The sequence below is a fragment of the Pseudochaenichthys georgianus genome, chromosome 6, assembly GCF_902827115.2.
Source record: "Pseudochaenichthys georgianus chromosome 6, fPseGeo1.2, whole genome shotgun sequence".
Lineage (NCBI taxonomy): Eukaryota > Metazoa > Chordata > Actinopteri > Perciformes > Channichthyidae > Pseudochaenichthys > Pseudochaenichthys georgianus.
The window spans coordinates 29086678-29111220 of record NC_047508.1 but is presented as its reverse complement, the minus strand read 5'-3'; the positions used below and the strand labels follow the sequence as shown (position 1 = coordinate 29111220).

Sequence of the window (24543 nt, the reverse complement as noted above, 5' to 3'; positions counted from 1 at the left end):
AAGCAACCCTATGCAACTGGCAGATGGTGTTTTGGACAAAGCCATATTGAGCAGCTTGTTGCTTCAGTTACAAGATGTAATCCATATGAAAACGAAACTTCAGTTGTTTTTGTCCATGACCTCCATTTCTTGAACTTTTGGCTTCGGAGCTTTTGTTCCTCGTGTCCTTTGGCTGCACTGTGCTAGTATAGTCTATTTTCCAGCGTTTACATTAGACAGGACTTTGGTAAATCTGAATTGTTCTGTGTTTTAAGATTACTCCCCAGAGTGTGAATCACAGCCCCACGCTGTTAGTGATGAATTTAAAAAGGATTAATAAATCATAATCCCAAACTCAGCACTCCTCAGTCACCTTTTTGGTTGCATCCAACACCACAATTCCCGGCAGGCTGGGAACACAAAGGCAAGAAAGATCTGTTTGGGAGAAGGGAAACAAACAGATGGTGTAAACCTCGGCGGGCCCTCCATCTCTGCACGGAGCATCCCTGATTCTGTCCTATCAAAGCGGGTTGTGAGACCTTACCCTGGTAGTCCCTTGCTATGCACACTTAGCAGCTTCTGGGAAAAGCACTCCAGGTGCTCATTGACTTGCATGAAGGCTGACTTTAGTTCTCACGCTGGTGCATTCCAAAGACTGATGATCTGCTATTGATCTCATGCAGTAGGTGCTTTTTCTCATGTACAAAGAAGATTATATAATAAGTAACAGCAAGAGAAGAATTTCACCAATTATCTCCACTGGGTAAGCCTGAAAGAATTACAGCAGGAGAAACATTTAGCATCCTTTTTACCGCTAACCCTTGTTAATGCTATCAGCGGAGGAAGCATGTGAATCAGCCTGATGAAATGTGAGTTGAAAAAGTAGACTGCTATTACCCATGAGTACTGAAGGATGCCCGGCATAAGAGAGATGCCGTTTGCTTTCAAGGACACTTTGGATCCCAAGGTACTTGTTGAAGAGGAGGAATTTTATTAACCCCAGTGGCACAGCCTTCCATTTCTTTATATTTCACAGGCAGAATCGTCAAGCCATTATATTAGAACATTTCTCTCAATGGTGAAAGCTAATTTGACTTGGGGAAAATTGTTCTGCGTAAGGTCAAAACAAAGCCACAACAATGGCGGAAATGGGCCATTTTAAAATAACTAGACAGGGGAGGAAACTTCAGCAACACAAGCTGTTCTTTTTTTCTAGGCCAGTGTGCAGCAGCTTGCTATGACTAGACACTTGTCCAAGTAAAAAAGAGGGAAGTAACACACTTTTACTTTAAAGAAAAGCCAGATGAGATTTGATAGTTGAACTACTTGCTTTTAGATTTTCATTGTTCACTTTGGGAAACTTTGTAAAAGACCTTGAACATTCTGACATGACGAATGTTTCTCTCTTGCAACCAATTTAAGCCACAATAGTATAGTTGGTAGGAGGCAGGAGCCATTGCATTAACAGGGAACATTTGAGATAGCAGAAGCAGTGTCTAAAATTACTTTTTTAACTCAAGTGTTAGTGACAAACATACAGATATTCTTAGAGCTTTGCTACCTGGAGGGCTTTAATGTAAAGTGTTCAGGTCATTATAGGTTCAGTTTCTGCGGAATGTATGAATATGCACACAACATAAGGAGAATCGGCCACACAAATGTTTTAATGTCATTTTTCTGTAAGGATGGCAAAACAGGAAAGCAATTACCATAATCAACTAGTGGCCACGGCAACATTATAATTTTTTATTTGGCGTGAGGGTGGCACCATGTAAAAGCAAAGTTCATACAGGGAGTATGACAGTGTTCAGTAAAGTTCATGGTAATCTGCCCTTCACACAGACGTTGTGTACAAGTGAGAATGTTGGCCCGAGGATGGTGGTAAAGTAAAGGTCAGGGGTCACCACAGTGAACCATGAACGCGCTCCCCAGAGGCTGGACGGAGGGTATGACCGCCGGGGACATCTTATCTAAAAAGGTCTGAAATCAACACATTTGATCATTTTATTAGCTTATACTGGTACTAATGTGTGAGTCCTGATGGTAAAGGTCCAGCCCATTTCTCTTTAAGATGTATAGGATGAAAGTGTTGGGAAAGGAGAAATGTTGACATTAAGGTGGAGCTACAGGAAGGGTAAAGGGATCACCAAAGTCATTAGGCACCATTCTCCAGGGAACATGAATATATATCAGTCCTAATTGAGATGCTTCCAGCAGTTATCACGATACTTTGCACCGGACCAAAGAGCTGAATGAACCAACAGAAATACCTGCCGAGATGTTTCCTGAGACAGACCCGTGGAGTCCTTATGGTTTTTTTATGTGAATGTAAACGTTTTTATCCAGATGATGTATATACTGTATAAGTCTATAGGCAACACTTTCAACAGATGTGGTGTAACAATGAGCCAGTCAGCAGCCTTTGACACACAGCTGCAGTTTAGGTCTTGTTTAAGAGGGGACTTTACATATATGTTTCATAAAAAGGTCTTGGGATTAGTAATACATAGTTAGAAGTTGTAAGAAGCATATTTTGGCTTCAAATTCAGTCACCTCAGCCTGACAAAGATACCTATATATATCTAATACCTAGAACCTGACTCTCTGATCAGTGCTGCTTTGTCGATTTAAATTGTTATCCTACCATGAGTGTGACCCTTTCACAAGATTGCAATGCCAAATCGTCGGAGTGCTTTTTAAATGTCCCCATGCTCAAGAGAGGTTTACAATTCAAAACATACAAAATGAAGATGTTATGAAAAAATACCCTAAAAATAACAGTTAGCGATCAGTGCATGGAGTACTGAGTAATCCACTGAACACTGTGTAACAGCTATTTGTCACCTGTTCATTCCAGACCTGGAGTGAAGTGACTGTGGAAGAGAGAAGCGCAGCAGAAACTCTGGCTGAGCAGGTGTGCTCTTACTCTTGTCTTTTCTGAATAGGACATGGCAGTATGACAACATTCTGCCTGCCACCCTTAGTGACACAAGACTCTGGAGCTCCCCTATAATTAACCCTGGCGGAGCTCCAGCCCAGGTACTGCAGCAGAGCAGGCCCACTGACTGCCAGCATGTCTGGCAGACACCATCCATTCCCCAAACCTGGAGATGATCCTGCACAGGAGACACTTTGACACTCTCTACCGCACACACGGCGGACTCAGCAGAGCTCCAGCCAACAAACCCATCTGTGGAACTCATTATTAGATCACTGCTAAAGACTCAACCAAAACCCTCCTCACTGCAAATTCACTTCTGCAGATATTTTTACGAGACTCCTTTACTGCATGCAATATCACACAGCACATTAAGAATCTTATTTGTCCCTTTATATTACTAAATCACATTTTGTTTTTCACAGGTTGATGCTGAACCTGAAAATGTGAAGGCCATTTCCTTTGTTTGGACTGCAAAAGACACCAACATCAACTCACTGTAAGATGAAAAAACATAACATGTAACAAGATGCATAGCTCGAAGAGTTCCTTCCACACTACTACACACTATATATAACGCCTGGAAGCATTTCCACAGAATCCAGAAGTGCTGAGCATTATTGTGCATCAGCATTTCTTAAAAGGACCCATAAGAGCTCTAACATACTAGGTATCATCTCAGTCGTTGTTGGATAAAGAGAATCCATAAGCCCCTCATTGTTTGCAGTTTGACCAGGTGCTTGGCACATAAAACCCCTACATTCATCTGCCAAAAACTGCTGGCTCGCACACAAGACTGCAAACATCTCCTCTTGCTCACTGCTCTGAAAATCCTGTTTGTAAGGAACAAACACAAAACGTTCTGTGTGAAAACACAAAACTGTTTATAGACCGATATTTCTGTTGAAATAGGAAGAAATTAAATAAAGAGTTTTCTTAGTTGTGGATAGAGCGTAATGTTTTGTTTACAATGAAACATTATCTATACTATTTATCTGTCTTTTGTCATAATCTGTTCCTTGCTTTCAGTTAATGAAATGCACATCATCAAACATACAGTAAATCAAACATGCCATATTTATTTAACGCTCCTGTGCAACAACAACACAAAACCACGACAGCCCAGTGCAATCTAGTCTTTTTGCTGCCAAGTGATGAATATGAACCTGGGGTTAACCGATTATTTATAAAGACGAGAAATCAATTAATATTGAATTTGTCTGCATATTAAATATTGAGAAAATAGGAGGGCTTCATAACTAGATTAATTTGAGTGTTTTTCATCAAAGCCAATGTTACACAGAAGCTGCCACATCCCCTCCGCAGTTATGGCTGCACTTTCAAAATGATTGATTCATGAATGGATGAATGAACAGGCCTTGTGCACAATTCAGTGTTTCTTTCATGCTGCTAACACAATCTGCTTTTAAACACCTATAAAGGTTTCTCCAATGGCATTTTACATATCCCATATGACCGGAATATATAAGTTAATTATTCAAAGCAGACTGTTTTAGACACCCACTGTCTGAGGAGAATAACCTTTATTGTTATAGCTTTTGTTGCCAGACGTATAAAAATAGGAGGCTTGCAGTCATTTAACATCATTAAATGATCAATTATGAGCTGTCACTTAAGAGTGAACAGTTTCTCCAATTGTATTGACTTTGTAAGTAAAAAGGATCTTCTGAGCGAGTTTGACACTAATTGCTGGATACAAACTCTGGAGTCGAGCAACAGATACATATAAGCGACGTTTGGCATGCTTATCCGTGCTGCTTCACACTGAACAATCACATGTTCTGACGTTTTGATGTACTTCAGTCACACTGGTATTACACTTGTTAAGACAAACTCTTCTGGTTTAATTCTGTGAATGTCTAAAATCATATAAAATAACTTTAAAAGTCACATCCAGCCTCGCAGACTCAAGTATAATTTCCAGTCTTACAAAGAATATAACAGCATTTTTAATCACTGCGAAGCAAAACACTCTTTGTATCTGCGCTGACCTAGCCCCTCCATTACGATTTTAAGTTGTATTTGAAATCCCTATTTCTCAACTTTCTACTAAACTGATGTTCAAAGGCACCACAAAGGAAGGGACTGTCTGATTTGTTACAAAACAATTAAAAGCCAGCAATGCTGCTTGTTAAGCTTCAACATGTTCAGCAGATCCAGCTGGCAGACCATCATTACACACAATCACACTGGCTGGCAACATCCTCTCCGAAAGCTTTAAAACGACTGTCATGTGTTTATATTTAAACCTCCATATCTACATTAACATCGGAAATGTGAAATATACAAGATTATCGGGAGCCATCAGATTTATCAGTGATTGCATCTATTGTTGTTCACATGGTTTTAAATTCATATAATTTCACCATTTCCAATAAAAACAGAGTTGTATGAACCATTTCAATAGAATATGGAATAGATGGTTAAACCTGGGATGTCGTTATGGGTCAAACATTATCCAAATGTATGACACAGGTTTAAACCACCCAGTGCTCTGTGAATCAGCTGCGCACAGAATACCCTTCTGTTCCTTCTGTCACCTCCTGGTACCTTCACGCTTTGTGGATATATCTGCGCGGGAGGGGGAGGCAGCGCAGAGCCAGGAACCAGGGGCTGAGGCCGAGGAGCCTGGATAAATTAGCCAAACCACTTAGGTGATTTCAACTAAAATTAGCAGTGCTGCCTGTGGGCTCCATCAATTCTGAACTTGCTCAAACTCTGACAAGCATGGGGAACTTTTCCCCCCGGCCCCGCTATCTAGGAGCCCTCTCTGTCTGGCTCTCTCTTTTTTTTCCTCACACACACACTATATTCTGCTTCCTCCTACAGTTCTTATAGAAAGCTTAAATTAAGGCACTTAAAGGCACTGCATGACAATTACTGTACACCCCGACATTCAAAGATATATTTTTTTTGTTAATTCGCATCAGAGTGGGAACATTTTCCAAGGTTTTCTCTACACTATCTAGTGGCAGCGTCAAGGTTGATGAAACATTTTAAAATGGAAGATTATTACAATTATAAAAAAACTGGTGTTTCAAAGCTGTGATTAACTTTCAAGGTTCATACTAAGGATTCAGTTGTATGGTCACATGTGCTCTCAGTTTCTGTTGACACACAACAATGTGGTAGCTGAGAAACCTCATGAACTGAATAGGCTGGAACACAATGAGCTGCAATTTCAAAAGGCTCCTTTTGCAAAGCTGTTACGCAAATATTAGCAACAGGGCAACAGAGATTTCCCTTTTACTGTATTTGCAGTACACACATCATGTTCATACATTGTGTGATACTGCTGAACAATGTACATCAAATTAGAGATTTATGTTGCAACCATTTGTTAGAATGCACATGCATGATGAATAGACAATGTCCTTTGTAATGTCAAGTAATTTGATGACATATGTGCAACATTTATCTACACCTGGCACCTCTTGGCACCATTTGTTCCCTCCTGGCCAAACTTCCAGTCTACCTAAACTGACAGGTGGCCACCCTGAGATGAGAAATCTGCAACACGTTTTCTATTTAGTCTCTGTTAATGGTTTCTCTTTACGGCAATTCCAAAAACACTGTATACTTAACAGGAGTTAATGTGGAGAACTGTAAACGGCGCACACACAAAGCAACTGAAACTTTGTAAACAAAAACAGTGAATCCTTAATTATTTTATGAGCAGTCGGGGTAGAAACCTCTAACTCAGCCACACGAAAACAGCATCCACTCAGCATTAAACATCACAAACACCACATGTTTGATATCGGGAACATTTCTGTTTCCACATATGTTAATGAAATCAACCACACCAATTTTAAGGTGATTTTTTATTAGCGTAATTAATTGCTCACAGTAGTGCAAGCTGCAGGGTAAACATCACTTTTCATTGCTAATCAGACAGAAGCTCATCAGACGGCATGCATGCTGCAACAGAGCGCAGGAGCTTGTCTGCGCACACACTCACACACTAATAAAAACTAAATTACAGCATTTAAAGGATGCGACTATGACTCACTAAGTCATTCAATCAGACATGTAAACATGCATAAAATAGTGACGGATCATATTTGCTGCTCGAGTGACTGCCGAGCCGACGCAGCCCCGCAGATGAAGACAAAGACATTTCATGGGAGGAAGTGCATGGCTCTAAGCAGCCAAGCAGACTAAATTGACCTATTCCTTAATCGTTTTTAATGAAGACAATGTGAGCCCTGAGTGCCGCTGAGACCTCGGGCACTGGCGGTGCGTGCGCACTCCCGAAAAACTGGCTGCCACACAAACAAAAGCCAAGCAGCTGATTTTTAATTCTAAATTGTGAATTCCAAATCATCTCTCCCAGAGATTACCTTTCCCCCAGCAGACGTTCTCTAATTTGTTCAATTAATGGGAATAGTGTTCCAATTAAAATGTCATATCAAATTTAAATTTAATTTGAGAGGAAAGTGCCTGTGACAACTGGTTGGTGAAAGATCCATGACAATGGAAATGAATAAAGTGGGTATATTAACTTCCATCAATCCATTTTTGACTCTCTTTCCTAACCAGGGTCTTTTTTTATTGTTTCTCAAAACACCTCAAGATACTGCTCCAGAATAAATGGTCATCGCATTTAAAAAAACTCACTTGATTTATTGCGATGCCCTTATTTCTTTGACCCATTAGTATTCAAAATAAACCCGACTGCACATTTAATTCTTCAGTTTTAGAGCTGTGTTATGGACCTGACTGGATCTGGTCTCCATTCATCCTGACCAAGACGTTCCTACCAAGAGGCAGCTCAGAGAAACAACTGAGACAAAGAGGTCGGATCAAATGAAACGTCTTCATTACACCGCTGTACAACACCACAGCCGGTTGCTTTTTTTCTTGCCATTATGTAAGTGCTAACATCTGTTACAGTACCTCTTCATTGACATCATGTGCAGCCTCATATTGAACAAGAGCTTACATTTTCATGAACATAACGTTGAAAAGATTAACCGGTGCAGATCATATATGCATCAAATGAAATATCACAAGGGCAAAGGTTCTAACATGCAAATTGGATGACTTTTTGAATCTGTCAGGTGAAAAAACCATGATTGCTGACATGTTAAATGAATTCATTTCGCTTCAACCTCCATTTCTTCTGGGCCAGGATTGGTAAAAAGTCATGCACAGAAATGTTCTCATGTCTTTTGGGAATATGTAGCGGAGGACATTTCTCAGGGAATATGCGAACATTCTCTTACGGCATAACAGGTCCTGCAAACCTATTGTTTTGGGTTGACAAGGTGCTCCATGGAAGCACGTCAGCTCTTATATCAAATTCGCCATTTTGACCCTCAACCTAGTTTCAAGTGGGGCAAAAAGATTGCATGTGAAACAGATAGGGAGAGGGAGAGGGATAGAGAGAGTTAAGACAGTAGAAGTTATAGAGAGCAGATTTCCAAGGACGACTCCAACTTCCTAATGGAGTCTTCTGGACACTGGTACGCTAGTTATAAGAAGGGCAACAGGCACAACACCTCTTGGTGAAGAGACAGGGCACTGCAGGTCAAGGGTACCAATGATAAGCAACTATATAACAAACAGCTTCACAGATCCATCAACTGTACAAGTGTTAAGACACCATATTAAGCCATCATCTAGTGTACAGTCGACGTCTTTTTAAAAACACAAGCCTATTGTTCACTTTAAACACTACCGTTGGTTTCCTCTTTTCTTACGGTAGATGCTCTTGTCATCTTGCTTGGTTTGTGAACTATAGACGATTAACAGCCTGTGAAAAGTATGCAAACTGTCAAGGGGCCCAATTTCAAACACAGCTGCTTATTTTGTTATAACAGACCTCCATGTGCTAAGCTGTGTTAGGAATATATCTCCTTAAGACTGCTGCTGAAGCTCTTTTCGTGCAGATGCAAAGTAAAAATACCTTTCTTAAATAAAACATGAACGAGGGGAATTTAATTGCTGCTTTCTCTCTTGACATAATGCATTTTGGCGAGCCATTACATACACTGATCCAGAATCAGCTTGTTGACGTCAACGTAATGCAGCCTTGTTTGTGTCCTCAACCATATGTAATGCTTTATATACTAACTTGTTTAATTTAGAAAAAATCTATAGCCACATTATTCTTTATCAGATGTGGTACAAATAAGCAAAAAGACTTATTTCTAGCCTGACACGGTGCTCAAATGTTTTTGCAACACTTTCTCCATATGCCTCCAGACATCATCAAAAGACTATTTTTACTTTTTTTATTGGTAAATCATCAAGTTTTATTTGAAAGTAAAACAAATGACAGACGTTTCAGCCCCTTGGCGCACCATCATGTGGGCAGGACAGCAAAGCCAGGCAGCCTGACGAATGCCCGGCCAAGGCAAGCTGGAGGGAAGTAAAAGACACTCCTCCTCAAACAGGCAGTGAGCTTTCAAAGAAGCAGCCATTAGTGAGTGCTCATCAAGCGGGAGCAAGGGGCCCGTCCATTCCCCTGGTGACGCAGAGCAAACGGCGGGCCACAATGCCTCTACAGGAGGAGGGAGGCGGAGGACTACAGAGATGAGCCCCGGACCCAGTGGTGTTTCCGAGCGGAGTCGAACCGCACGTCCCCGGCACATTCAATTCCCAGCCCAACTGTCACTGCTGGCACTCGATTCAGCCCCTTCAAGCACATAATCTGTGCTCGTATGGCTGTTAAACACCACACACTCCGGCCCTTCATTCATCTCGTGCCACGGTATTGTTGTGTCTGCTGTCTTTCGGTTTATTATTGAGCCATTATAGGACTTGGAAGGAGAACCATTTCTAAGCATATGGTATCTTGATCAGGCAACTTAAGGACAATAGATTCCTTGCACATTTATCAACAGATCATTTTGTGAACCAGAGGAATAATACTCAATGTATATCTATTGTGTGCTTTGGAACGTGGTTTAACAACCGCGATCATTTGCTCATTGGTCCATGCAGTGAGGAGCTGTGTGTGGCACCATTACCGGGAAGAGGTGAGAGCTGACTGAGGTTCTTGCAAGTTGGAGGTGAATCATTGCATTAAGATCAGTGAACACAGTGGGGTCTAAGGTGGCACGGTGCCACGCCGGAGATTCCCACTTATGGCCATCTCTCCCGATGACAGAGCGATAATGTCACATGGTACCAGGTGAGCAAAAAATGGCAGCCTGCTTGATGCTCAGCCGGCTGCTTTAATTGGCTAAAACAAAGTAATTTGAGAGCGGTATGGGGGGCGCGAGGGGGTAAATGATGGGACAGAAGGTCACTGCTTCTCTTTTACTCTGCTGTGTGCCATCCACCAACACTCCCAGCATGTGCTTCAGTTAATATTGAGATCTATTATACACTAGCCTTTCACCATCTGCTTCACACACTGAGAACCTGTGCTGCGCACGTTGTTATTGACTTTTAAAAAACTAAAAACGTGTTTTGCTACAATGTTTGTCCGTTTCAGGATGTTGCAGCATACTTTGATTTGTGGGGATGTTAAGATGTTCAGATGGTTGGTGTATTATAACAAATGATGTAATGGCAGCAAAAGAGAAGAGTATTTTTTTTTTAAAGCCCTCTGTTTCCATGTGCTGCATGATACAAATGCGAACGATATCCTTTGTACTGAACTATACAGAATGTAACTGCAACCAATAATAAGTTTCATTATTATATAATTTACAAATTATCTAATTTCACCACAGCTTAAACGGTGTCATTAAAGAACTTGTCCAATATAAATCTTTGATAGATATTAAACAATCTCATTGTTGTTGGAAAGAAAGATAATGGGAATATCAGGTAGAAGGCTTAAGTGTATTACAATACGAATCCAATATGACATTTAAGCTCAACACTGTAGTATGTACTCAAATACTAATGCAGTATATTGGTAAGCAATCAAACTCCCACACCCCTTTAAACGATGTACAAAGGCATTATTCTATTACGATACATTCCCTGGTGATATTTCACTTCTAAAAGACTGACAAAGTGACAGGAACAACAGGTCATAACAAGGGGTGTTGTACTGCAGACATTTTTCCAATATAAAACCATGTGCGCGGACGGCATTTCATTAACACTTGTGTATCTGTGTGTGTGCATTCGGGCATGTGTCTGTCTCTGAGCGTGCGTTGAAGCGTGCGGGGACGTGTGGGCATGCGCTTGTTTGAGTGCGTTGAGTTACATGGTGCACCTGTGTTAAACAAATGACCCCCATGCCTGTGTGGGTTTCTTCCAGGTGTGGCTGATGCATGGATCATGTGGTGGAGAGTGCTCGGGGCCACATTGGCTCAATCGTCCTGGGATCATCTTTGAATGTGGCCCCGAATTTGCATTGAGTGAAGGAACGGTTCACCTCCTCAGCACGGTCTCTGATGCATGGGGGGTGCAGGGGAGGAGTGTGCTAGACTAACCCCCTGCAGGCCGAATCAGGTGTTATCTGTCTGACTGGGGACACCACCATCAATCTCTCCTGTCCACTTCCCTTTGCCCAGAATCAAATCAGCACAGGGTAATACATCTGCGCTGACGACGTGCAGACAAGATAAGCAATCGAGTATGCCAAAATGTTGCCAAGTCGGCCTGACGTGTGAAAGGAGCAGTGATAATGTATTTATCACAAGTGGTTTCCTGCTATCAAAGAATAGGACAGATCATTAATTTACTTTCTAACAGCATGGGAGGGGATAGTAAAATAACAAGAATCAGTAAAAAAAAAAAAAAGTATGATTTAATAACAAGTAAAAACAATTATAAAAAATAGACCGGCTTAATAATAATAATAATAATAATAATAATAATAAACAGGATTTTTATAGCGCTTTTCCTAATGCTCAAAGACACTTTACATGAAATCAGAACAGAAACAATACAAAGAAAACAGTAGTCCTAATCCAAGTGCGGAGTAAAAAGTGAGTTTTGAGAGATCTTCTGAAGGATTTATTTATTCATTTATGTTTGAATTCATGTGATTGTGCATAGCAAATATTGAAATTGCACATACAATGAGATACTGGTGTTCTACCACTTATTTCCTAAGCTAATTCCTAAAGTTGTACATTCACCTCTATTGCAACAGAACAACCACCCAGGTGAAAGGTTGTTATCTGTCAAATAAGAGCTTTTGCTCACAGAAGCAAAATGCAAAGTGCAGATGCAATCCTTGTTAAAGTAATTGATAATCTTTGTTGAACAAAAGAGGTAGATATTTTGCTTTGACACTGAACACAGCTGAAATTGATCGTCTGAAAAACTGAATGCAAAAAGAAAAACCAAACACTAAGTGTAATGGGTTCAGCCGGGGCTGCTTCGAGGTTCATTTGTAAGCCCAATCTTATTTTCCATTTTCAGTCTAACACTTTTCATGTAAACAGAAAACAAAATGTAGCTCCTACTGCTGCTCCGACAACACACACTCGCATCCTCACAGGCCATGACTCAATGTGTATCTTATTTGAAGCTTCAGATTCAAATCTGCTCTGGAACATTTTGAGAAAAAGCCTCACTGATTGTGAGTCTTTTTCAGTGTTAACTAACCAGAGAAAATGGTAGGTTCTTGATCTGTAAAAATGTGAACGGAAAAAAGTGTTTTTTCCTCTCTCAGCTAGACTACTCTTACATCAGTCACTACTTTTTTACTTCCATTGCTCATTCAAAATACATGCTTTTAACTGAATCAAACAGACACAATAACATGAGTTGAGTTTTGCTCTTTTCGCTGGTAACCTGTTATGTGAAGAAGTGATCTGAAGATTTCACCTAGGCCTTTTACTTCGACAAGCATAGTGAGGTCTGGCCCCGAGCTATTCTGCAGACCTTAAAGCCCCCTGCGAGCTAGCCTGCAGCCTCACATTCTCATTTTGGCTGCGGCATGTTTCAGTACTCTTGAGAAAGATGACCAAGATATTGCGTTAAACTTAGGTGGGATCTACTTGATAATCTTAACAAATATTCATCTGTTAAATCACTTGAAGATTATTTTTAAAATATGTGTTTTGTCCAAATGATGCCTAGCATACACTAATGTGCTCCAAAGTCAAAATAACAAATGCACTTTATGGTAATTAATCTGCAAGACAGGGCTCATTATGCCCAGGGCCACTAGGCGGCCGGGAGTTTAAAAAGCATCGCAGCACAGGGAGGATCTGAAAGTCGACCAAAAGATGCACAAGAGAGCAAGAGGGGAAAAGGGAGGTGAAGAACCTCTGTCAACACCTGGTCTGTATGATAATCTGATCTGTGTATGATGGCTCGGAGTTTGAAAGGCACTTTGTCCAATTAGAAGTGTGCAGCACATTTCCACCTGCCCCTGACAGAGATGAAGTGGCTCTTTCAGAAGACGCTGTGGCGCCGAGCCAGCGAAGAGAGCCCAAACACTGCAAGTGGAGCAAGCCCAAATTAATGAGCATCACAAGCCACACTTGTTTAACACAAGATGACGTCCAATGAATATTCCCTTTAGTTAAACTGTTCCATACTATATTTCAATTACTCAAACGAACGTACAACCTCAACAAAGGCTGAAGAAAAAACTTTATAAAAAAGGGAGAATAAGTTAATGAAAGTTCATTAGATATTTATACATTTGTTGGATTTCTTTTTTTAACCTGCCATTTCCTCAAAGTACCGTCCTACGTTTAGCTATAAGCTGAATACTTTTGGACAAATAAATCCAGTTTTATACAAACATTTTTGTGAAAAACACTTGAAAGCAACAAGAATTGTTATGTGCCAAGTTGTTCACAAGTTCATAGTACAGCGTATAAGGAACTTCTGCACCACGTGCCACTATCAACATCATACAGAGGCTTTTATCATCCTATTTCTGTATGTCTATTTCTGTCTGTCACATAAAAATAGGCTTTTAACAACCCAGCATGGCATTAATTATTGCCTCTTAAGTACTGCATTAGTCAAAATAAAGCTGCAAATATTGATTGATCAGACAGCTGATATTTGTCAGTGAATGAGAGCAGGATCTGTGTAGCATATTTGGGGAAGAGTGACTCTGTCTTTCAATCACTGTCAGAAAGCAGCACAGCGGCAGCATAGCTGCATTGATTGAGTCCCATTGTGCCACACTGTCTTAGTATGCCTCCTAAAGCAATCAATCCACAGACACCAAATATTCATTAGTGACTTATTCATATTCAAAAGCTGCCTATTGAAAGTAACAAAAGGAGCATAATTGTGTTTGACAGGCACATTACAGTGATTCTATGACATACTGTGTGAGGCATGAACAATCCTGATCATCTTCTATTATTTCATGAGTAAAACATTGTGCGTGTTATTGTTGTCTGCCAGATTAAAACATCTGTATAAGCAACTTATCTTAAAATATTACAATGCTATGAAATAAATATAAATGGCTTCTTTAGTTTCACAAATGAAGACAGAGTTTTACACGCAGATGTGTTTAAAATGACACAAAGGTCAGTAAAAAAATATGTTTGGACAACTAGCACGGGATGTTTTAATAAGAACAAGCCAACAGCTTCACACAGCCTGGTTCAACATGATTAATACTTATGGGTATTGTTTAAGTACTCCAGCCCATTGGCCCTCTGCAACTGGCAAAAAAAAGAAAGAGAGATGGGCTGTGATGTTAATAATTAGTTGGTTCTGCGTTCAAAAAAATTCTGTCCAACCTCACCAGATTTTAATCAAAGGCTGAAAATAGTAGCTGATTGTAATCGGCACTCAGAAGTCACCAAGGGTGTTTGAAGAGCCCGTCAAGCCTGAGAGTGGAGCTAATTCGATTAAGTGGTGGCAGTACCTGGAGGGGACGGATCTGTATCTTTTCCTTTTTTATTTATGAGATTAAGTCGCGCTTGTTATTCCAATATAAATAATCAAGCCAACAGAAATGACACTGATTTTCAAGTTATTTTATCTCCCCTTGTCTCCAAAAGTTATTTGTTTATTTCAGGTGACAAATAAAACTTTGTCGAGTGATACTCCAGCAGTGCTGATCTTAGGAAAATGATGGTGGAGGATGTGATATGCATGCTTTGACTTCCTCAGCAGAATTATCTACATCCCTATGTGATGGGAGCAAAGGAATAGCAAATTATAGGCATTAGAAAAGAAAAATCTGGTACTGCAACTATATTATTTATAATACGTGTTCAATCTAAAGATGGATTTGTGCGAATGAAAAACAAAAACTTCTCCGTGTAATGATGCAGAGACTAATGATGCCACATTTGTTTTTAAACAAAACCAATAGTTTCAGCAATTCCTGAAACCACCTTCTCTAGTCTAGGTTAGTTATATTTGACACCCTGTAAAATATAAGTGCAGACATTGTTAGGTTACATTATTATCACTCTAACGATCGCATGAGAAAACATGGATTCCTTGCTCTTGTTAATGTAATTCATCCATGCTAGACGGTTACAAAATGCAACACAGATTTCTATGTTCATCTTAGCCTGATGTTATCGTCCACCTCTCAGGAGTCCTTGAGACAGAGCGGCCGTGAGGGCCATTTAGCCTTCAGAATCCAAGATAAATAATGTTAAGAGGCTCTTGAGGTGTGCTGCTTCACTAACATACTTTAGATTTTACAACATTACCTCTTCCTGTTTTACGGTGTGCACAACGTCTGGGCCTCCGGAGACCATCCATGATTTTTCTCTCAAGTGCTCAACACATGTCAGCACTCAGCACCCTGAGCTCTGTGGTAAAATATATACATTTACTCTGAGTGTATAGACTCTCACAGTTTTATGTTCACATTACTTGACGTAAAGCAGCATGAAAATAGCTTGTATGATTGTGTTCAACGGCACAAGAGTGATTTTAGAGATACTGTTGGTCAAAGCTCCTGACTGAGTGCTGGGGTAACCTAGCTGCTCGGGAGCTTTACACTCTTCACACTGGTAGAGATGAGAAAGGCTTGGCCCTAGATGCAACATAAGAATTCCTGTGAGTGATCCTTCAGACCTCCATCACCAACCATCCAGGGACCCTCTTGATATCAGAGAGGCACAGGGCAGCACTGAGCCAAGCAGCAGCACTTAGGTCACAGTGTACCACATTAAATATAGACTCCTTTAACACCCTCCAATAATGCATCTGGAGTATTTCCGGTCATTACTATTCAGATTTTTCTATCTAAGAAACAAACTTCTGTAAATGGGCCATAGATCTGAGCTGTCATTCACCACAGGAGATTTCACATCAAGTCTGGTGTCTGTCACCAGTTGAAAATTCCTCGCCAGCCCCAGTTAGGCCACTGGTGAATCAAACTCCAAAATAAACTGTCCCCCATGAATGAAACTTTCAAATTTGGTCTTGGGTAAGTTTGACATGCCTTCACTTTTTTTAAATTAATATAGCCTATTTGGGCTTGCATTGCCTTGCCTACAGTATGCACCCGGTACATCTCAAATATATCTTATAGGTAGGGCTGCTCAATTAATCGTATTTTAAATCGCAATTACGATTATGGCTTGCAACGATTACGAAAACAACGTAATCGAAATAAAACGATTATGTTTTTATTATTATTATTTTTGTATTGGTTTTTCTGTTGAATTATACTTAAAGTTCAGGGTAATCAACTGTTAAAAACATATTGTTCACATTTTTTTTCTCCAATAAATTGATGTTTTCAAAGTAAATGGATAATTGTTTTTAATAATCGTGATATCAATTATTGACCCAAATAATCAAGATTATGATTTTTGCCATAATCGAGCAGCCCTACTTACAGGTTGCCAAAAATGCAGCTACAACCTACAGTAACAGTCATGCTATGCACTGTAGTATTTTACAACCACTGCACATTATGCTGATTGAAAGTACATGGACTTGGATTCAAATAACTTGAACATTGATCCTGTAAACCCAGTTTCCTGCATCATATTAGATAAATACAGAAGATTAAATGTATATAAATACATGCATACTGATAGATTTATATATGGAGATAAAGAGAACTATGAAGCTATTGGCCCAGATGTTTAGGCTTATAGGATAACCTAAGGGTCAAGTGTTACACTTGTGATCCTGCTACAGAGCAATGTTCTGTCAATCGCTGGTAGGACAACAGGACTAGAAAACACTTTCCTATAATACAATTCAAGAGTCCTTTCATGGAGCTTCCTTCATATTGAATACAGGAAATGTCCCCCTCTACATGTACATCTCTAAGGGTTATTTAATTACTTTGAATCCCTTCCTATAATAGGTACGGAAGATGAAATGCTCAAATTGTATTAAAGAAAATGCTATCAAAAGAATAAACTCCAAACTTATAAAGCAACAAAAATAATTTGTATGAAGAGGTCCCATTTTTGCAATGGCTGGGTATAATTGTGTTCAAAGTTGGATGGGTTTAATCAGGAGGTGCTTTGTTTGCATATTTGAATTTAATACGTTTAACACATTTATATCAACACACTTAAGGATAAAGAATTGTTCCGTGTATGTAAGGAGACACCCTCTGAACTGTATTAGTTATTATAAAAGGTCAACTTTAAAATCAAAGATCACATTGTATTGGACAAAGTTTAAATGTTCACACACACAGTAACAAGAAAATATTATATTTTAATGATAGAAAGTTATCTGAAAATGCATGACTGAAAGCAAACTTTCCATCGAGAAAAAATGAGAAAAGAAAATGAGAATAGAGTTTAAATGACATGAAAAATCCCCTAACAAGTATTGAGCAATTATCAGCAGTTTAACAATTAGTAAGATAATTTGAAAAAAAACTATTTACATTATTATTATTATTATTATTTTGTTGTTATTTAAACCAAGAGCAAGAAAGAAAGAGCCTTGCACCTGACATGATACAAATCTCAATCACTGCTCATTTTACTACTAGTCCTGATGTTATGTTGGCATTCACGGTTACACCCTCCTTAGATAAGCACACTGCCGCTCAAATGTCATTTGACCTTTGAAGCTCATAAAAACAAAATACCTTTTTTTTCCCTAAATGTAGTGGTGCCAAAGTCTAAATTTAGAGCAGATGTCCCATCTTTGTAACAGCTTAGTGCACAGTCAAATAAATACTGTTTATCTTTTCAGTTAAAATGTTTTGTAATGTTGTTCTAAGGAATAGATCAAATACTGCGCTTGGCCTTCAAATAGATTATTAACATTTAACAACCGTCTAACAGGTACCAATAGAATGGATTATGATATGATCACCTCACCAACTTTGAGAATTGAAAACGCAGGAGGACTGATACTTGATATGTTACAGGCAGCCAGCCAGAAAAAAAGAGCCCCTTATAGAGTTTATCTCGCTGACCCGTCCGCGCTGAGGTTCAGCTGAAAGCTTGTACCTGGATCTTCCTTCTCTCCAGCGGGCAGAGAGCCCCAATGCATTGAATGTGAGAATGCCTGCGCCTCAGTAAAGTTGCTGTCCACTCGAGTGGCGTGCAAGCCTCATGCCGCTCCCAGCTTTTTGGAGATGTAACCCTAACCCTGCACCTCATCCGTATTGTGTGAACAACAACTGAATACATTCTGCCACTCTAGCCAAGAGCTCTAATTTCACTGCCCAAAAATAAAACTGCTTGATGAAAGTATGGGTGCGTGTTCATTAGGAGAGACTCTTTTTACTTTGCTTTTAAGATTTGCTTCTTCACATGAAACACTTAAAAACAGCTCATTTTTTTTATTCAAAAAGGGGATTGCAGAAACTAGACGATCTACAGGAGTCGTGACATAAAAGGTTGCAACTGGTGGGTAGTATAAAAATATCAAAAGCAATTCCATTAAGATATGTCAGCGAGGCTTATAATAAATATACAGGACGGACTGTAACACTGCGAACACTTCACTTAATGACAACTCACACAATGTGCTATGCAACATAATGTTTTGTAGTCTTTTTTGTCTTGTGTATTTCAGAGCACTACACTACTACAACACGCACGTGTACCACACACTTTTGATGCTCAAAGTCATGTTACCAGAGGACCTCAGCCACCGGAGCTCTTATCACATCCGCAGCTTCAGTGTTCAGCTTCCCTGTGCGATGGTGAGGTTTCAGGCCTATGCAGAGACCATGACGATTAATATTGATTGTTTCCAAATTTGCGAAAACGAGGGATCTTTCGATATGAAAATAACACCCTTTCTTCTTTCCAGTAATGATATCCATAGCCCTCCAAGGCCTGTTCTCTGACCCTCTCAAGTCTTTCAGCAGAGCTTCTGCTGAAGTAAGCCCTTTCTACTTAAAAGGTATTAGCACTCAGGGTTAAAACAGTAAATGCTCTGCATGCAGGATAAGAAATGTGCATCCTCAGAAAGTCTAATACAGCTGGTGTAAAGAGGGAAACCGTACTTGAGCAAGTGTCTGCCACCTTTCAGATGTTGGTTTATGTGGCTGGCCAGAAATGCCAGAGCAGAGAGCTATAATCCTAAAAAGATGTCTTACAAGACTATAACAGTACTGTGAGCAATAAAAGTTTTTTTATTGTTTTATTTATCCTGCACTGAACTGTGCCGCCATAATAAACCAACTGCAGTCGCTTCTTATTAGAAAACATGTACTTTTGCATCAATGCTTTATTTAATAAAACCATTAAGCCATCATTTCTTTATGAAAGAAAACGTTTCTTCTGCTCTCCTGAGTGGTGAATGTTCTAAATGTTTCTACATGATCACATTTATAAATAATCTGCTTTGTAAACCCAGTTAAATGTTTTTAAGGCAAATACAAACCAACTGTTGCAGTGTTATAATAATACCTTGTAAACATTCGTGAGAGTCGACCACAACAGATTGTATAAGTAACTGAACATCAAAGCAACAGATGGCAACTTAATGAACCCTTTTCAGATAAATGGCGACTTTCTTTTAAAGTTCACAAAACTTTTCTTCAAGCCGTCTAGAGTTCATGTTTTCATGCAATCGTTTTAATTCTTTGCACAAAGGTCAACACTACGTTTTGGTGCAGGGAAACTCCTTTTGAGCTGCAGAGGTTATCCAACTGAGCATGTGTTTTGGTTTTTTCAACCCATTCAGCATTATATAACAGACCGAAGGCGTTCTTTTTCCTGTCTTTCTCTATCCCAGACACACTTTAATCCTGTGCATAAAGGGTGGGGTGAATATGGGTCAGCAGGTTAGTTGTGTCTGAAAGTCAGACTTGAGAAAAAAGAAATCAATCCACGAAGCTTCCCAACTACCTGTCTTTGCCCCGCTATTACATAAGAGCTCCGGCAGTGCCAGCCCACAAAGTCACAGTTTCCCTTCACCGGTGAGCACATATCCGCTGAAGTGCACAGATTTATTTTAATTTAACGGACGGGGTTTTCATGGAGAATGGGGGAACTCTTGTATAAAGTGAGGAGATCTGCGGTGATGATTTGTGCTTTCAGTTGCGCGCCTGTGTTTATGGCTAAACCTGTTACATAACCAGCTTACATTCCACATTCACTATATCACACTCTAAATATACCCTCGCGCGCACAGGACGAGTGCGCACACAAAAAGTACCGAGTTATAAACTAATTGTCACATGTATATCGCTCGCCTCACTGCCATCTACACCGACTGTGATAGTGAACAACGAGCAGAGAAAAAGATAATTTCTCTGAACTTGGATGAGCCCGGTTAGCCTGTGAGACAGCCGAGAGGGGGTGTGGTTAAATAATGGTACTGTACAACATGGACGGGACGTGGTGGATAAATCATGTAAAAAATGAACTACATCTCAGCAGCAATACAGACACACTTTTAAAACAGGCATATATAGCCCGTTTGGTTTTAATTGTATGATCGTGCGGTGGTATATTCGCAAAAAGGCGTGCAGCGACTCCATGCTTGCAATAGTGTGTGAGAGCAGGCGCTAAACAATTTCCAGCTGCTGGGCGTCTTTCTGCACAGGAACAGCTACAAATCTGTTAGCTGGAGATGTGAACACCCTGCCAGACAGCACGGCGTGCTGGATCAGGCATAGAGGAGGACACGTCCTTACAAAAAGGAGATTGATCGATAAACTAGCCCACAGTTTCCAAAAGTTCACTTTTGACACTTTGACAAAATCTCTTTTGAAGGGACAGTTTGGCCCTTTTTGACACGAAGAGAAGCTCCAGTAGGTCATTTTAAGTTGCTGGGTAATTGATTTATCTTGCAGTGAGAGTAAATGTGACATCTGTGACCGTATCACCCCCCTATGATTCGAGCTGTCAGTGGAGCCTGAAAAGCAGCAACACACCGAAGCACTAATTACAGGCGAACGGGTAAAAGCCGCGGTGGTAATAAATAAAGAGCCGTGTCCCTGTGGTTTGGAGGGTTAGACAGTGTGCAGTTATTTGTGGGGAAGCGATTAATTCATTTTGAAGTTTAATTCTGAAAATCCGCGATCGGTCTTTCGTTCCCACGCATTTAAAAGCGAAGCACGGTCCGCTTACCTTTGTTGGTGCTGGAGCAGGTCTGCCTCCGAACCGGGGCTGGATGGTTCGCTTTTCGGAGCGTCTCCAGGTTTACCGGGTTTTCCCTGACCGGGGTAGCCGGCTCCGAGGCGCTGTTGCCCGGGTCGCTTGCTGGATCTGGAGGGGACTCCATGTTGAATTTCAGATTTGCTGTTTAACTACCGCTAGTACTTCAAACTAATTCGGTGCGAACTGTGAGCTCCGGCACTACGTCTTGCTATCTAATTTAGACTAGAAGTAAGAAATGAGAAATGCGAGTGTGTCTGGAGGTGGGTGTGTAGGTCTGATTGTCCACTGGCAGCGCTAGAGAGAGCTCCAGTCATGCACACTGGAAAGGGAGAGGTTGTCAATTGCCGAAGAATAGATGTAGGCCTGAAAGTAATCCATGCTGATCGACCCTGCGCAGTTTTGCATATTAATTTCATGTTTTTATTAGTGTTTAATTTGATCAGCAGTTTACTAAATCTATTTAATACTTCATTTATGTGGGAAAATAATTGTAATAATACATGTAGGTCGCTGCTGCATTTGAAACTGAAAATCTGCCAAATACACCATTAAGACTTGCATGCATCTGGTGATCCAAACCATATAATTAAACTATACATCTGAAAATAACATAGCCCATAAGTATCATGAAAACTGCAGCTCCTGTGGCTGTTATGTCTTCTTTTATCACAATCTGTAAATTGCTCCTAGCTAAATGTGGCCACTGTTCAATTCACAATACTCAACAGTGTCTGTGTTTGCAAGTTCACAGTGAAAAGCTGCGGAGACATTTACTGCTAAATCATTCAGTGTGCATGCCATTCCTGGCTGCAGCACACAGCAGTCTGTAAGCTGCTCCTCACCACAACACTACTTCTGAGAACTCAAACAATAGCTATGCTTAATCATCATCATCATTATTATGATGACGTCCTGTGAAAGGTCACGGTGCATTCCATAGTCTGATTATATGACTGTTTTATTTGAGTGTCTGTGCTCTGATACAAATAAAGATTGATAACAGTTTGGATAGACTTAGTTACAACAACTGGTATCAAACGTCACTCTGGCAACCGACAGTCATGGCCCGCTTGTTGCGCAGCAATTACAAACAGCATGCTCCCTACATGTGATCAGCGGAGCCCCGCCCCCTTCAGAGTGGTGCACGTGGACTTTGACACGGTACTGCCCTCCCGGGACACAGCCAGACTGCTAATAGACCAGAGAGAGATAATACAAAAACTTGGCCAAAACTGAAAATTACCATCATGTACATAACAGTGTATCATCTAGAATACATTTGGTTAGCAGTTAATTAAATAGTATTTAAAATGACATAAATACTATGTTTTGAATCACATATTTCAACGTTCACTTATGTATGATACATTAAAATATCCATCCTGCAATACCAAACAGCTATATTATGTTATACTTACAAAGATAATTGACATGAATAGCATAATAATGACAAAGTGAGCAAACAATGAACACAAACAACACTACTGCGTTCCACATGCAGCAGTGTTTTTGATTCTGCGGTGTCAATTGGTTGAAATCAGTAATTTTATCACTTAAGTATTGCTGATGTATTCATATCGTGTTCCTTTATTTTGATTGAATGGCTTGCGATTGACTCTGCTTGTGTCTAATGTTAGTTCAACTTTCATAATTGGTGTTGACCTTTAATGCATGCATTTGTTTTCAAGCTGGATTAACACCTCATTAGTCAAGTGACATAATATACATGAAGTCAAATACTGACAAGCATGGCAGTGAAACCTAATGTGAGAGATTCTGAGCAAAACAAGGTTATTGTCAACTAATTGCGTAAAATAATTTAAAATTCATGTGCAGGTATGGAAAATAAAAAATAAAAACATTTAGACATTAAAGGGAGATATTTTATTTAAAAAAAAATGAATACACTAAATGCTACCAAAAGCAAAGTCAATATTTGAAGTTTGGACTAGTCACCGAGGGGGATTTTGTCAAATAATAATCTTGTTTCCAGTGCAGCGCTTCTTGCATGTAACTCACCAACAAGAGGGTGATATAACTTTTGGAGCTATGCTGCTCTGAGGGCCGACTTTTTGACAGACAGCCAGAAGGAATCTCTCACTGCCAAGCGAAGAGGCCAAGTTCCATTCCTTCAGCTCAGCTTTAGCTCCTCCAAATTTCCCTGACCTTCTGACCCACAGAAATTTGACCGTGTGAACTCTACTCTCACATTCCATGCCTTTTGCATGTTCAGCAACCAAGTCCAGAAACTTGAACTTCAGCCAGACATATGTTGTTATCTGGAAAGACAAAACTGCCCAGATGTTCATACTTGTTATTCAAAACATAAATTGTAAATCTAAACACTCCTTAATTGTGTGTGCATGCATTCAATAATATAAGATTACCTTGTGGTTGAACATTACGGGAAATAATTCACTGTGGTATATAATGTGTGTTGCATCAGTCACAGACCCGTTATAGAGTGTACCTGGTGGTTGTTATCATTCTAGCTTGAGTAGCATGTATGTGGAATGGGGTGGAGCACCACGTCACCACTGAGGGACCCCCAGTCTACACCAGGACCCGGCGGTTGAACCCTTCCAAACTCGCAGTAGCGAAGGCGGAGTTCTCAACCATGGAACGCCTGGTATCATCCGCCGGTCTGACAGTCCTTGGGCATCTCCTCTGCACATCGTCCCCAAGCCTAATGGTGGTTGGCGCCCGTGTGGGGACTACCGCCGCCTCAACGACGCCACGACACCCGACCGCTACCCGGTGCTGCACATTCACGACTTTTCGGCGCACCTGGCAGGTAGGCTCGTGTTTTCTAAGGTGGACCTGGTGCGTGGATACCACCAGGTGCCCATGCATCCCCTGGACATTCCCAAAACAGCGGTGATAACGCCATTTGGGTTGTTTGAATTCCTGCTGATGCCTTTTGGGCTCAAGAACGCCGCTGAAACATTCCAGCGCCTGATGGAATCGGTGCTGCAGGACTTACCGTTTGTGTTCGTCTACCTGGACGACATACTCGTCGCCAGCACTTCTGAGGAGGAACACCTGTCCCACCTCCGGGCCCTTTTCATGAGGCTCAGCCAACACGGGCTGTCTGACATTGACTTCCTTGGGCACCGCGTCACCAAGGGTGGGGTAGCACCCCTGCCAGCGAAGGTTGAGGCTGTCGCAGCGTTTCCTCGACCGCACGCGGCCTGG

At 40.5% G+C, this 24543-nt stretch overlaps 1 protein-coding gene across 1 annotated transcript in view; it reads right to left on the bottom strand.

Moving 5' to 3' along the window:
* Nucleotides 1-21609, bottom strand: part of roraa (RAR-related orphan receptor A, paralog a) — a 180759-nt gene extending 159150 nt beyond the window's left edge. The window contains exon 1 of the mRNA XM_034085249.2: nt 21319-21609. Coding sequence (XP_033941140.1) covers nt 21319-21472 — 154 coding nt within the window. The 5' untranslated portion in view covers nt 21473-21609. The remainder of the gene's footprint in view (nt 1-21318) is intronic.
* Between the last annotated feature and the right edge of the window lie 2934 nt (nt 21610-24543).